The 15,886-nt window shown below is 38.3% G+C and overlaps 1 protein-coding gene across 1 annotated transcript; it reads left to right on the forward strand.

Moving 5' to 3' along the window:
* The first annotated feature begins 24 nt into the window (after nt 1-24).
* uhrf1 (ubiquitin-like with PHD and ring finger domains 1) lies at nt 25-15,594 on the forward strand. The gene is made up of 17 exons (XM_067596683.1): nt 25-153; nt 1,963-2,125; nt 2,577-2,843; nt 3,935-4,089; nt 5,228-5,443; nt 5,907-6,022; nt 6,275-6,461; nt 6,775-6,898; nt 7,277-7,384; nt 7,733-7,837; nt 8,129-8,235; nt 8,349-8,511; nt 9,183-9,320; nt 9,982-10,084; nt 12,498-12,646; nt 13,354-13,452; nt 13,640-15,594. Exons 2-17 carry the CDS (start codon nt 1,973-1,975, stop codon nt 13,784-13,786), a joined length of 2,337 nt encoding a protein of 778 aa, XP_067452784.1. The 5' UTR covers nt 25-153; nt 1,963-1,972; the 3' UTR covers nt 13,787-15,594.
* The last annotated feature ends 292 nt before the right edge of the window (nt 15,595-15,886 follow it).

Below are 15,886 nucleotides of genomic sequence, written 5' to 3' on the forward strand. Positions count from 1 at the left end.
CGGAATATCAAAGTCTTGAAGAATAACTCATTGATCAATATCCAACAAGGCATAGAGTTGGTCGTGCGAGCCCTGTGGAGAAGTTATTAGGGGAAAACGTGCGCGCTATTCTTTAAACGTCAATTTCTTGTTTTCACTCGGACGAATTAACAGGTAAAGCACTTTTTTCCTCACGTTCCTATAACTTTTAAACTTGTGCTCATTGATATTTATATGCATTAGCTAGCTTACTAAGGTTAGCTAACTTGACAAAGTCGTACCTCGTTTCTGATGGGCTCACTACACCGAGTTACCTAGCCAGCCAAACGTGAGATTCCTTAAAAAATGTCAGTCTCCTGGGCAGTATTCGTGCTATTGATGGGACTGTGATTCCTGGTTGCCAGTTGGAAGCTCTGTAACAATGAGTTGTAACACGATTTTGATGTTAAAGCGTTCAAATGTGTGGGTGATGAACTTGACTTGATACCTCGAGCTGTTGTCTTGTGTTGTTTATCTGTCGTGTTGCTACACAATTTCACAATACACGGTCACATTTAAACCAGCGTTGCCACTTCACCGCTTCTCATGAAGAAAAACAAACACGCTAACATGAACAGAATGCTTGTTTTCCTGCTTTTTTTCGTATTTGCTTGCAATAGCTGATGGTTTTGTCTACATTTCGAAAAAAATATGAATGAAGTCGGTGAAATAACGCATCGTAGGTGGAAGGAAGTAGTGCGTTTGTAATGTTATTACTTATATTTCGTTCATTGGTTTGATGTATTTCGATACAGCAGAGTGAACAAGACCTCAGCTGAGAGCGCAAAAGTAAAAGCAAAGCAGCCGCCGAAGGTCTCTGCTTTTTACTGCATATGAACAAAGCATCGTCTATATAGACCATGGAGCGCTTTAGTATCAAAATAATCAATTATAAACCGCATATAAGGTAGTATTTCGGTGTGTTTTATTGTCAAGAGAGCGATGGCACATTGTTTGCTAGCGCTCCCTCGCGTCCGGATGTGCCTGCTTTTAAAAGAACTGGGAGTGGCCTGCAGCTCAGTTTCCCGCACTGTATTTAAATCAGCTTGTTCCCTCCCTTTCTGATACTCTGTAGAAGTGACAGCACCACAATACACTGTCCAGGAGTGACAGGCATATTTCTGCTGCTCAGAAACCGTCAATTCATTCTTTTTAATAACGCCAATTTGCTTTTAACCAAAGGGGAAAAGGCATCAACTGTTAATAATGTATTTGGCAGGAACTTTTCATTTCGCCGTGTCCACGAAGCTCTTTCAAAAGCACTAATTCAGGGTGTTCAAATGCGGGCGCGATGTGGAAAATTGCATGTATAAGTGCACACCTATTAATACATGCAACTATCAGAGAAAATCAAAAGCTACATTTGGCTGCAGAACAAACTTTCAGCCAAGAAGAAATCTATACTACTGTACTGCTACTACTGGAAAGCACTGAAATGAAAAAAATGAAGGCTGACTACAGACCAAATTTTATTATGCAACACCAAAAAGGTGCACCCTACAATACTATTTCTCAGGCTGGATGGATATACTGTACTTATTTTATGTATGACACAAATGTTATTTTTCCAGTGGACGTGGATTCAAATACATACAAATGAATAGCAGGCGCATCTTGTTGATATTCAGGTTGTTGATATTGTAAATAAAACTATTTTGCATCTGATTTATTTTGGTTTTTAGACTATAGTCACTGAGTGTTACAGAAGCCATAATGGAGATGTGCATTTTAGCAGTCTAAGTTAATGTCAATCACTTTGACGTAAATATAGTTCCCTAGTAAACTAGGCTAAACCATTAGTCATATTTTTAGTTTTGCAGTCATAAAAGGAAAATGTTTATGGCCAAATGATCCATTAAACAAGATTAATTACCTTTTCATTTTCTTATCCAGTAAATCAGTTACATGATTATTGCAGCTGTAATGTTTGGACTGTTGACACAGGGCAGCTGCAATGTGGATTCAAGTGCGCACAATGGATGGGAAGGAAACCCACCGGGTGGATTCCCTGTCCAAACTTACCAAGGTGGATGAGCTACGTCTCAAAATTATGGCGATCTTCAACGTGGAGCCTGAGAGGCAGAGGCTGTTTTACCGTGGAAAGCAGGTGAGATGGCATAATACTTTTTTTTTGTCCTGAGACAAGTCTTTGATGCTCCTCACAGTGGAATCTTTGAGAAGCTTTCAGACTTAAACACAAAGAAATTGTATTTTAAAAAGGCAACCTTTTAACGTAGTTACTAAGGGCCATTTTGTTTTGTTCTGGAGTTGTGTTTTAATTGTTAGTAATTTCAGCCTCAGGTAATATTAAATCTTCAGAGTGGGAAGGAAATGGGTGATGGTTGTAGCTCATTCATGATTGCTGCTAACATTTACTCATAAACAAATCATAAAATGCATAAGATACAAAACATGAATGAAATTAAAAGCATGCACTGAACAGGAATTTAAACTTCTATTCTGAAAAAAAAAAAATCTATATGACTGAAGAGACAAAATATGAAAGTACTGCTTTACTCCTTTGTGACCATGTTATATATTTCTTTATTTTATATCAGATGGAGGACGGACATACCATATTCGACTATAACGTGGGCCTAAACGACATAGTGCAGCTGCTTGTTAGGCAGAAGTTGCCTGCTGGTGATGTTGCCAAAAGCAAGGACAAAGAAGCTGAACTCTCCGATTCTGATTCTGGCTGTGGCTCAACCCAGAGTGAGTCTGACAAGAGCTCAACTCATGGCGAGGTCGAGGGTCAGACTGCCGGCACCTCTGCCCAAATAAACACCCAAGAGCTCATTGACCCAGGGTTTGGATTTTTTAAGGTATGTTTTAAAGCTGGTAATTGGGATTTAATTATTTGTTTAGTGGTTACAGTTTGTTGGGAAGGAGGACATCAAACATTTCCGTTAGATGGGTGGTGGACAGTTGTAATGTACGATCTGTATCTAGAGTACTTTCTTTACTTTTCCTCATACACGCTACATGGTTCCTCATAATCCGATACTGTCAGCATTTTAAAACATTTCTTGTTCTCTTGGAAATGTTTTGATTCTCACACAGATATATTGTATACAAGTTAAAGTGCGTCTTTGGCCACGTATCTTTCCAAACGTGACCCGAACCCAAGCAATTGTTGTTACCATGGTTATAGCCTATGTTTTGTGTTTGTGCGTTGTCATGTAAATAAACAGGAAGTAGCCCGACACAGACAGTAGATCCATCCTTTTTATTTATTTTTACACTATATGTATACTAAGTCAAGTACACTAGCCCAGCTGACGTGACTGAACCCGAATATCATTTCTAAATTTTTGTCTGAATCCTGCCTGACCCGTCAGGTTCAAGTCAGGTGTCCACCGTCTAATAGAAGTTACGCATGCATACATTTCAGGTAAACCGTGCATGCAAGTTATATTTCTGTATGAGCACAATAATATTTGGGAGACAGAACTTGGAGTCTGGTAGCTAAGCTAGCAAGTAGTTGTGCAGACTTGGTCTCAAAGGATTTTATTGTCCACTTTCACTCCCTACCAACAGGTTTGCAATGGTGATTCATAAGATGTGAATGTATAAACATAGGCAGTGTGGATAAAGTAGGGGTGTAGTGGCTTGAAGCATTGTAGTGCTCAGTTTCTTTACCCACCTTTCAAAATGTGAAGATGTGCAATTTTATCCTGTGTATATAATGATGGATGCCTGACAAGACTTGAAGTATTTAGATCAGACATTTTGCAATAAGTGCAAATCCATTTTTGGAATATTAAATGAATATTTATGGAATTTTGGCTGTATATACGTAGGAGTAGTTGTGGTTTCTCACATCCAGTGACTAATTAGGCTGACAAAATGTCAAGGGTTTTTTTTTTTAATGTCTGACGATCTTGCTAATGTTTTCTCTTCTGTATGTATGAAGATCAATGAGTTGGTGGATGCAAGAGACTTGAACATGGGGGCGTGGTTTGAAGGCCAGATCGTGAATGTTACCAAGACGACAAAGACTCCTAAAGAGGAGGCAGCTGAGGCAGAACCAGCAGAGGAGGAGATACTGTACCACGTGAAATATGAAGAGTAAGACTCCTTTTTATTTATTTTTTTTGCTCAAACGGAGACTTTTAATATTCATCATTCAACATTATTTTTTATCATTAAACATCATTTAACATGAACACTGGGCTTCCATAGGAATGCTCATCCAACATTTTGCACATTTTACTAAATACTAAATACTGAATACTAAATACCAATCGATCGCCTGCAATTTAAGGCTTTGATTTGGTTGTTGGAAGTTGTGGAAACGAATTGGTTTAAACAGAGAAAAGGTTGAAGACTGGAAGCACACAACTGATAAAATTACTTGTACAAATCATATATGATTAATATGATACATTGTTAGGTTGAGAAAGGCTCCTGTTATCTTCACGCTCAAAGCTGCTGGAGCCTCTAGAAGTGCTGATGTAACAGTTTCCAGGAAGTAGACTTGTGTTTTTTAAAGTGAGGATATAAATGCCTGACTAACCTGCTCCGGAGGTTATTCCGGTTACGATGATGACTGAACAGTCGGGGTCAAGCCCAAAGATTGTTCTTGCATGGAAAGGTCAGGACATTGTAAAATGATTCAGTTTTCTCTCACACAAATATTATGTAAGACATGTCTGGAGAGGAGCATAGCAGATTAGTAGTCCTTGCACTAGTCTAGACCACAAGTCCCTATCACAGGTCAGGCAACTTAACTCGGAGCTGTTGTGAAGTAAGCTGCTGTTAACCTACAACTAATGCGAACCATCTCTTCCTGCAGCAGCTTCACATGAACGGCCTGATGGAAGGATCTTCATGGCATGGCACAATTAAAAAAAATTTAAGAGACTTGAACGGCTTTTAGAAAAAGAAACGAGGCATTGGCTTGTCTGTAAAATTTTCACCATGGGATGGTGAAAAGTGACATTCAACTAAACTTTGCATGGGTTTGTAGCGCTAACATCTGAAGTATTTCTGTGACATCTCTGGCTTTGCCCTCCCTGGAAGGCACTCTTGTATTAGTGAATCTGTTAGAGGAACATTAATCTGAGTGCTGGTGTTCAAACCTGTTGCACCAGCAGCTGGTCCTCAACATTCAAACATACTTGGCTTCACTCTCCTGGGCAGCATCGTTGGTGTGTGGATCGTCTCTGAACTGCATACTGATATGGTGTAACATTTACTATCACAGCTACCCAGAGAATGGAGTGATTCAGCTGCTGGTCAAGGATGTTCGTCCAAGGGCCCGTACTGTGTACCAGTGGCACCAGCTGGAGCCTGGTATGGTTGTCATGGTCAACTACAACCCAGATGACACCAAGGAGCGTGGCTACTGGTACGATGCTGAGATCCAGAGGAAAAGGGAGAGTCGCACCGCGCGTGAGATTTATGCCAAGATTATCCTTGGGTAAGGCGATTTGTTGTATGTAAAGTTTACATAACACTCACCCCAGTCAAATATCTGAGAAAATGTCTGCACAACCAGCTGTGGTGACATATAAGCTTCACCTTAAGGTCCTATTTTTATCTATATCTCAAAGTTTGTCGGGTTTTTGGATACCGCATTGACAGGTGGGGAAAAGTTAATTTCCTGTTGTGGTATCCAAGCACACGGCAGAATATGTACTGCACTGGTAACATTTTATGTGTGGGTTTGGATTTCATTTACACCTAGCGGAAAAAGGTACAACTATCTTTTTTTGATGATGGGAATAAAGCGTATATAGTCTTAATATTTCTGCATGTCATTTTGCAGTTTTCTATTATCTCTGCTAACATCATGTTTATTAATTATCAATTCATATCAGCGACTGTGCGATTATGTTGCTACTGTGCAGGACACTTTTCACAGTTTGTTTCTTTGTTTGTAGTGATGCTGGTGACTCTCTTAATGACTGCCGGATCATGTTCCTGACTGAAATCTACAAAATCGAGGAGCCTGGTTCTCTAAGTGACGCCCCAGCTGGAACTGAGAGTCCACTAAAAAGTAAGATTGTTAAGAAAAAATATATTTTTCATTAATGAAGTTGTTTTATTTGTCAAAAGATTCAGACCAAATGGTGGACAATCATCAAACTGCATTCTGGCGTGGCATGTATTTTAATTCTGAATCTTGTCGATTTGTATGCTTGATCTTAATCATTAAATCTGAAGCCTGATATACCCTACCCAGCTGAAAAATGCCGTATGGCGAAATTGAATATTTAACAGAATATAATGAAATGTCTGTATTCTCCAGGATCAAATGGACCTGAGTGCAAGCACTGCAAGGACAATCCCGATAAAAACTGTCGCTGGTGTAACTGCCACATCTGCGGCATCAAGCAGGATCCTGACAAACAGCTGCTGTGCGACGAATGTGACATGGCCTATCACACATACTGCCTGAACCCCCCACTCACCTCCATCCCTGAGGATGAAGACTGGTCAGTAAAATCAGATGCAGAATCCAGTCATTCACTGCATTCTGATGTCCTGGGATTCGTTAGAATATGAAGTTACTGAATTATTACCAGCTAAGTGTTAAATGATTAAAGAGTAATCTTGTGATGTTGTATTGTTCAGTTAGAGAGGTTGAAGCAGGTAATGTCAGAACTGTTTGGCTGAATAAAAACACTGAACATGACTTTTTAAATTCAGAAGTCAACACTCAACCACCCAAATTCACACTTTTTGTGACATGGGCTTACCTTTTTTGAAAGATCCTTGCCGTTCACTCTACATATCTTGCTGCTACAGGTATTGCCCAGGTTGCCGTAACGACGCCAGTGAGGTTGTGCTGGCTGGACAGAAGCTGAAAGACAGCAAGAAGAAAGCTAAGATGGCTTCTGCCAGCTCATCCAGCCAGAGGGACTGGGGCAAGGTGAGTGCTGACAGCGCTGCTAGACAGGAATCTTAAACAGGTGTGCAAAGGTTTTTTTTTTGTGGTATTTAAAATGCACAAATGGGACATTAAGCAGTATCATTATATATCACAATTTTGAAAATACTTCATTATATTTTTGCTTTTATATCATTAGTATTGTTGAAATCACCTATTCATATTTTGTACAGATCATTTTGTGCAAGATAATTACACTTTTTTTCACATTTACACTAGTTACGTCATATGCGATTTGAGGAGTAAACCTACAGCTTACATTTTCATTTGTTCTGTAGACTACTAGATACAATATTATACCTGGTGTTAACTCCACAAAAGTCTTCAGACACAATCAATTTGTGACTCCTACCTCTCCAGGGAATGGCCTGTGTTGGTCGAACCAAGCAGTGCACCATCGTCCCGTCCAACCACTACGGCCCCATCCCCGGCATCCCTGTTGGCTCCCTGTGGAAGTTCAGAGTGCAGGTCAGTCCATGTAACTGTATTTTATTTTTTTTATTTTTTTTAATGCACAATTTTGTAAATATTCAACAAAATTAGTTCAACTCTCCAAAGTTCTTGCCTTCAGTTTAAGGTTCACTTGGATCTTAGTGTTTTTAGAGTGCATTAAATCACTGGGTGACTGACAAACCGTAAAACATATGCAACTATGACTTTGGAAAGGCGCTTTTTATAGATTTCTGAGAAGTCTGACTTTGAGAGATTTTGTTACATCCCCAACAAAGTTGTTTTTTGTTCTTTTTTTTCCAGCGTCTTGCCAGAATGTTTCAATTCTTTGTGTTTTTTGTTTTTTTTTTTTTGTTTTTTTTTTAGGTCAGTGAGTCTGGCGTTCACAGGCCACATGTAGCTGGGATTCATGGCAGGAGCAATGATGGTGCATACTCTCTGGTCTTGGCAGGAGGCTATGAAGATGATGTGGTACTTTTTTTTTTTTTTTTCCTTTACAAAAGTAGTTCTATAAAAGCTGAAAAGGATCATTTTTAATGAGGTAAAAGTCACTGTTTACTTCCATTTTTCAGGGGAAACTGAACCTCTGAACCAGTAATGATGTAAACATTTTTCTAAGTAAAGGAGCTCAAAGTATTTTAGGTATCACATTTGTCAAAAGGTGGTGTTTTGGTTTGAAACCCAGTTGTTTCTGTTTGTGTAACCAAACCTTTGTAGTTTTAATGTGATACTCTTTGCGTGTTAATGCATTTTCCATTGTAGGATGATGGAAATGAGTTTACTTACACTGGCTCTGGAGGGCGAGATCTGTCTGGAAACAAGAGGACTGCTGAACAATCATGTGACCAGACACTTACCCACATGAACCGGTATGACACTTGGGGATTAAACCTATTATAACTGCCTTCAATCAACGTCATCTCTAGCAGTTTTTGTTTCATTTATTTTGCATATCTGAATAGTTTGCTCTGGTTCCTAACAGGGCGCTGGCTCTCAACTGCAATGTCCCTGTCAATGACAAAAATGGAGCAGAGTCCAAGAACTGGAAGGAAGGCAAACCAGTTAGGGTTGTGCGCAACTGTAAGGGTCGCAAGCACAGTAAATACTCCCCTGAAGAAGGAAACAGATATGATGGGATATATAAGGTAAGAGGGACATGTGGCAAGATTAATGATCTTTTAACTTGGAGCATAATTTTAGGACATTTTCAAACCATGTGGTATTTAGTCTGTTTGAATCCAGACTCTGGTTCGTTTCCCCCCTTGTTACGATTTGTTTGGGCAGATCTGAACACAGCAATTGTACTCTGGTCTGGACCAAAATAACTGAACAGTGATCCTTTGAGGTCGTGGTCTCAGTCCAGTAACAGATGAATTCAGTTGGTTTATGATCCGACCTCTATTTGATCCAACTATAAGATTTATTCTGCAATTTGAGCTAAACTGCTTCTGTAGCCAGAGGAGCTTTGCCTACTTGGACATGGATGAGAGAAATCAAGCGTTGCTAGCAACTAGCGAGAGAATAAATTGTCTGACTTGAACTAGTGCAATGAAGGATGTTGCATTCTTGAAATTTGGGTAGATAGGACCTTCTTCCTGTGTTTGTTTTCATCGCCGCTCCGGACACATCTGACCAATGAGAGGAGTGAGCGGTCTCACGTGGCTTTTAGTGATACATTTTGGTTTGCTTGAATTTATTTCTGTATAAAAAGAAACCAAACCAAGGGGAAAATAACAAGTTTACCAACTGATTCAGACCAGAGTCAATAAACGATAGGTTTGAAAACTTACTTTATGTATCCTTGACTTCCTTCCAGGTGGTGAAGTACTGGCCAGCCAAAGGTAAATCTGGCTTCTTGGTTTGGCGGTATCTGCTGAAGCGGGATGATGATGAGCCGGCACCATGGACCAGAGATGGCAAGGAACGCATCAAGAAGCTTGGTCTTGTTATGCAGGTAGAGACGACCATTCAGACTATATAAAGCACTTTATACCAAAAGGAGTGCAATATACCAGTACATTGGCCCTTAGGGTTGTTAGGATGTGATCAGCTCACAATTTGATGAGTTTCACAGTTGAATACTCACAATACTTGTGATATAATTTTGACTAAAAATGAGAACTCTCGCTCCTACTGCTGCTATATTTGGCAAAGCGAGACAGTGCGCGGGAGTTTTCACTTTGATTCAAGTTGTGCTTTCCTCTGACGCATATGTCACACATTCTGGTGTGCAGACTCTTTTTCCATTTGAACACAATTTTGACTATGAAAGAAAATAAACTGAGCATAGAATTCCCTTTTTATTCCGTAGCCAAAAATGTGCAAAAACAACTAGTTTTACCGTTTACTTATTCATAATTTCCTCTAGATTTTGGTGTAAAATGCAAAGACTGTCAATGAACAAAACTATGCCTTCTATAAGCAGATCTGGAACGTCACATATTACATTGAAGAATTAAAATACTTAGATAAGAATCATAACAAGAATTAAACAAATAACCAACAACTAACTTGGTTGGACCGACATTCTGAGATTGTTGGCATGCTCTGTCAAAATAACACCAAACTGTAATTAAATGGACTCAATCTTGTTGTTGTTGTTGTTGTTGTTGTAGTATCCTGCAGGCTATCAGAAAGAGAAAGAGAACAAAAATGAAGTGGAGGAGGAGGCAGCAACGCCCAGCAAAGCAAAGAGGAAGAGAAAATCTCAGGGCAGCGGTAAGTTCACTTTGTGTATGTGGGTGTGGTTTATTTTTGTTTTGTTTTGTTTTACATTTTCCTAGTATTTTGTATGGGTTGAAAGACTGCTGCAAATACATGTATTAGGCTTGTTGTGGGGACAGTATCACTGCTGCTATACAGAAAATGATATTATATGATACTGATGATGATTTCAGGGGGCAGATGACAGTCAGCGAGCAAATCTGCAGCAGTGGGTGTCAAGCCACTGATGTATTATTGTTGCTAAAAACAGCTGTATGGAAACGTCTTCCTGATCAACTGAAATAAGACAGTTTTTAGGAAGTGTTATGTATCAGGGAAAATCACGTAACATAGAGGTTGATCTACGGAACTGTTATGTTATTTCAAAATCATTAGTTGCTTTCAGCTGCTCAATACAGGAAGTGCACCTCCCATGTTTTCAGTACATCTGTGAGATTTGTAAGCAGGTGTAGTTGGGCTAACAGAAAGTTATGTTTTTGAGGACTCTCAGAAAGCCAGACCTCAAACTGTCTTCATGCAGCTGTGGTAACCTGCCTTCAAAACAGAATGTATGAAAAACAGAACACAATTGTGTGCCTAATTCAGATTCACCAAAAACTCACAATTGCAGAGATTATGTGAATCGTTGGACATAAAAACGGGGTCATAGTTTCAGAAACCCAGTTTTATAATATTAGAAATATCATAAACTAGGCTTAGGTGGTATCTTTTTTCTTTTTTCTTTTCATACTTCCTGATATTTCACAGGTGTAAACCTTATATGACAGTATTTGTGTGTTTTTAAAAGAAAAACGACAAAACAAATCGTAAAAGCTGAGCTGCTGGTGATAGAAGTCATTGTAGCATACATGACATTGTCTGGCCTACAATGCTGTGTGTCTGATATGCAATTAGCCTACTTAGACAAGTCTCGCTGGGTTTAAATATTTATGGCCCATAGAATAATGAATAGATAGGAAATAAGCATCTTTCTTCCGTTCATTCTTGCTGGAGGACCTGATGGCTCTTGTTGCCATGGCAGATAAGATACATCAGTGGGTTGAACAGAGATGATGTGCAGGTGGTGGTGGCAGACTGGCAGTTGAATAAAATGATGTGGCTAATAAACTGCTTTTGTAGTTGGAAGATGTCATCTTGAGATAAGGTTATGTGGTAATATTTTCACAATTCCATACCACTTGCGGTCGCCATCTTTGTCAGCTCAGCCGCCTGTTCCAAGAGTAGAGACTGACCTCTGGTGGCACGTGCTGTGCGCTACAATACATCAACTCAATACAGCATCTCTGTATCAGTTTAATAGAAAGAGGAGGATTTCCCGTAAAACCTTGATACCGCCCAAGCCTTTTGTAAACTTCTTGCGTGGTACCATCAGCAGCCAAAGAAAATCACAATGTAATGATGGCATGCCAATCTTGAAATGTTAAAAAAATCAAACGCTTGCTGGTTACAGCAAACAAAGAACTAACTGATCATCAGAATTAGGCCTGGGCAATAAAACGATAGCGATATGTGCCAGCAATAGACACTTGATCATCAATAGCAATAAGAAAATTGTTCAATAGTTTCACTTGTTTGCATTAAATGCAAACCACCATGAAAGCACATAACGAATATGCAAAGTTTGGTCACATGAACAAACCCCAAGCATGCTCCCTTTCTTGCTCATAGACAGCCTGTCATATTGATAATGGAGCGCTACGTGTGATATGCAAACAGCTAATCATTTAACAGTTGCACCATTGACATGTGACACATGTCAGAGAAACGGCGTGGAGTGAGAAAATGAGTGCGGACAATGAGAAAATTATTGATTTTTTTTTTTTTTTAAAGAAAAAAGAAAAGACAGTGGTTAAATTCAAAATAGTGGATAAATTCAACCTTTTTCTCCTGGCTTTTATTTAAAAATAGGTCATTAAATTATCAATAATTATCTGTTGTCTGAAATGAAGCATTTTATTGTAATACATTTTTCAGCTATATCAGCCAGCCCTAATCAGAATATCTAGTCAATACATTCTGTCAGTCAACCAATCAATGAATCAAGTCCTGTATCTTGTATCTTTTATCTTCAACAGTGCTGTAACTAATGATTCATTTTATTGCCAATTTTAATCTGCTGATTGTTTTCTTGATGACTCATTTGGGCTATAAAATGTCAGAAGATGGTGGAAAAATACCCTTCACAAGTGTATTAACAAGCCCAATGTCTCGTCATCAAATTGCTCTTTTTTTTTTTCCTGACAAACGTTCAGAAACCTAAAGACATTCAATTTCCAGTTTATAATATATAGTCCCAATTCATGTTGATGTGTCGTAGGCTTTTTGTGTGTGTGTAGACATCATAACAGAATCTGCTAAGCTTGTACGACATTAGTAGTGAATTTAAAACTTGTTTCCTTTCTGTCAGAATCCACCAAGACCTCACCAGCCAAGACTCCTAAGAAAGTCAAGGTAGAGGTGTACAAACTCACCCAGGAGCAGAAAGCACTCATCAAGGGTGATAAGCCAAACAAGAAGCTGTGGGACGAAGCCATGGAGTCACTGTCACTTGGACCGGTGAGAATGATTGTTTGATCAAGTCAGCAGTGTTTCCTTAAGCTTAGTCTTCTGTTTGAGGAAACTGTTGACATGTTTCTTGTATGCGGGTGGAAGCGATGAAGCTTGACATTTCTAATCCTTTTCAACACATCAAAAGACATCAAAATGCTCAAGTTGGAGGGTTTGAGGCAATAAGTTGTGAAGTAACTAAATTATCAATGGATTGGTATTCTGGGTTTTTTATTGAGGATTTACTAAAAGAAAATATGCATCAAATTGGTGTGATTTCAAATGAAAAAGCCAAATATGTCAAGCCCATTGTACCACGGAAATGAAGAAATAACACACATTGTCTGCATGGTATTGTCTAAGCAGTAACTTGAAACAAAACAATGTTCTACTGACAAGTCTGCTTAATGGATGTGTGAGTTTATTAAAGGTAATTAATATTATTGAAAGACTGAGCGTTGTCAGTGATGGATGTAGCTGCTATTTGAAGCGACAGTCTTAACCAGTTGTCTCCAGATTAAGTATTTTGAGGAATAACAGATGAGCTTGTAGGTGTACATTTTTGTAAACGCATCATAAATAAAGGGCTTATAAAAGTGTCTGTCAGTACAAAAACAAAACGGCCATGGAGCATTGCTTTTAAAGCTCTTGCTGACAATCAAGTGATAAAACATTGTACTGCCCTTTCACTCATTTCATGTTTTTTGTTTTTGCAGAAATTCTTGAACAAAGTTGAAGAAGTTTTCCTCTGCATTTGCTGCCAAGAAGTGGTCTTTCAGCCCATCACCACAGAGTGCCAACACAATGTCTGCAGGGTAAGAAACTATTACTCTAAATTTAGGACACTATGGAAAGTTGAGTGTGTACAAAAGGAAAGCGGTATGATAAAATGATAAATTCAATGCATACACTGCACTTAAACAGATGTGCTTTCAGTCTGTAAATACATTTATATCTTAAATGCAGAGAACTCAAAGCTGCTTTTCTATTTTTTTGATCCAGGAATGCCTTCAGCGATCCTTCAAAGCAGAGGTGTACTCCTGCCCGGCCTGCAGACACGACCTGGGCAAAAACTACTCCATGGCTGTCAACAAATCCCTGCAGGACATTCTAAATCAGTTTTTCCCAGGGTACAGCAATGGGCGATGATCATTGGTTCTGCCTACTCTGGAGGAAACATGATGTAAACTGTAAGGGGAATTTTCAATAGAGGCAATAAAGAATCAGTTTCTCTTAATATATTTTTTATGATTATAAAACTACAATTTTTGTGAACTTCAGTGCTACCATTTTTCACCTTGGATCTGCCATGATGTGTAGTTAATGATAAATTGAAAATTCCTTCCTAACTGCCTGTACCATTACTCCGTTAATACCTTCAAACGTGATTTTTACTCCCAGCGTTTCATTTTGTTCCATTAACTAATGCTAATATTATCCATGACATAAGATTTGTTGTTACCTAACTAAATCCCTCCATGTTAAAAGCTAGCACTCCTTAAGAGAACGTTCAGTCAAAAGTGGTTAAGCTGTTTGCCCAATTTGTTTGAAGTGGCAATTATACTGTACAAAACTATTAGAATCTGGATCTTATCTGGTCTACTGTTAGTTTGGCTGTGGTTGATCATCATCTTGGTGCAGTTTTTTTGAAATCTGATCATACAGTTAGGCTTTTAAATAAAGTTGGCATTCACAGCTGACCAAATATTCTCCGTTAGCATCTCCTGTAGCTGTTACCAGTCTATACTCAGTATTTTTTACTTACCTACATTTTTAATCTACCACTTGGTCTGTTTTGTTTAAAAACACAGTGCAGCTTGATTTGCTGTTCAGAAATCAATTGACAAACCAGACAAAAATAGACAAGCTATCAAGATATAAGGTGCCTTGTTTGACACTTTCTGTTTGTTTGTCCTGGTATGATCAGATGATTGAAATTGCACCAATGTGACAAAGTGAACAAAGCCCTTTTTTTTAAAGAAACGAGGCTTTGACTCTAAAGTTGCTCCGTAAAATGTAGATGTGACCAAACATACAAACACAACTGAACCAGTTCCATAAAGTTTTGTTTTTCTCCACTTTCGCTGTCTTGAGATGAAGTGTCTAGTCGGAGAACGGTGTCATCAAACTCGAGGTGGATTTTCTAACATATATTGGTTCTTAAGACTTTTTTTTTTTTTTTTTTTTTAATATTTGTGTATGACGTTTCATGAAAGTTTCAAAGGTCCCATGAATTTGATAGTCTTGAAAGCCAAACATACTAGATTTTTAAGACAATTTTATTCTGTGGCGTAAATTTGGATTTCCCCTGTTTTTGAAAACGTTAACTTCGATAGTCCAAAGAAACAAAAGTGCTTAACCAAGAGTGTAATGTAGAACTCCCCTCTATCTAGCTCTTTAGAAGATGTCCCTGACACGCAAACCTATTTGAGTCTAGAAACTTTATTTGTATTTTTTTTTTTTTTTTTTTTGCTAAAATTTAAAAATTGTACTTTTTCATCTTTTTATAATCTATTACTGCCATCTGGGGGGGTTGTCCAGTCAGATTTTTGTCTCATGTGGTCACCTGTAATACCTGACCTCATTTGAAAAACCAGCGTTTGCTTGCATTAAGGAAGTGTTGCAATGTTTAGGAAATATCACACACTGCTCTTGAAATTGGATATTGAATCAACTAAATTATCTGAATTTGTTAATTACTACTTTTGTTGTCGCCTTTTTGAAATTTTCTGTAGAATTTCAACAGCAGTGTGTGACAGTGTCCTTCACATGACAACACTTTGAATTTGATCAAGAGGCAAAGATTTGCATAGACTGGGAAATGTATATTTTCTGAAATTGTATAATTTTTAGTCCATTTTAGTTTTGATACGTAGTTTTAGAATTGCTTGCACATGTTTAGTGCAAAAATGTGTTAATACATTTTCAGTGTTATTCAATAAAAGAGTGAAAAATTGGTTTTCTGTTTTATTTGGTTTATTTTGTAACATTAACTGGCAGCGATGCATATTTATTTTACGCTGTCTTAACCACTAGTGTTGCATAGAAGAACTGATTGCTTTTAGTTCTGTCAAGAATATAGATGTCAATTTTAAAGGACAAGTTCACAGTTTTTCAAGTCCGTCTTAAAACAACGGTCAGGTGCCCCAATGAACACTGAAAGGTTTTTCTTGCTGTAATAAATTATTCTGTTTATACTGGCTATTAAAAGATCCCCTTCATATGAGCTTTCGATGTAATAGATGGGGG

Source organism: Thunnus thynnus, chromosome 8 (assembly GCF_963924715.1).
Source record: "Thunnus thynnus chromosome 8, fThuThy2.1, whole genome shotgun sequence".
Lineage (NCBI taxonomy): Eukaryota > Metazoa > Chordata > Actinopteri > Scombriformes > Scombridae > Thunnus > Thunnus thynnus.

What these genes read in the sequence shown, in the direction of transcription:
- uhrf1 (XM_067596683.1), top strand. Translation starts at nt 1,973, where the DNA reads ATGTGGATTCAAGTGCGCACAATGGATGGGAAGGAAACCCACCGGGTG. An exon ending in ATCCCTGAGGATGAAGACTG is followed by an intron (nt 6,462 to 6,774) that starts GTCAGTAAAATC and finishes TTGCTGCTACAG; the next exon opens with GTATTGCCCAGGTTGCCGTA. An exon ending in TGTGGAAGTTCAGAGTGCAG is followed by an intron (nt 7,385 to 7,732) that starts GTCAGTCCATGT and finishes TTTTTTTTTTAG; the next exon opens with GTCAGTGAGTCTGGCGTTCA.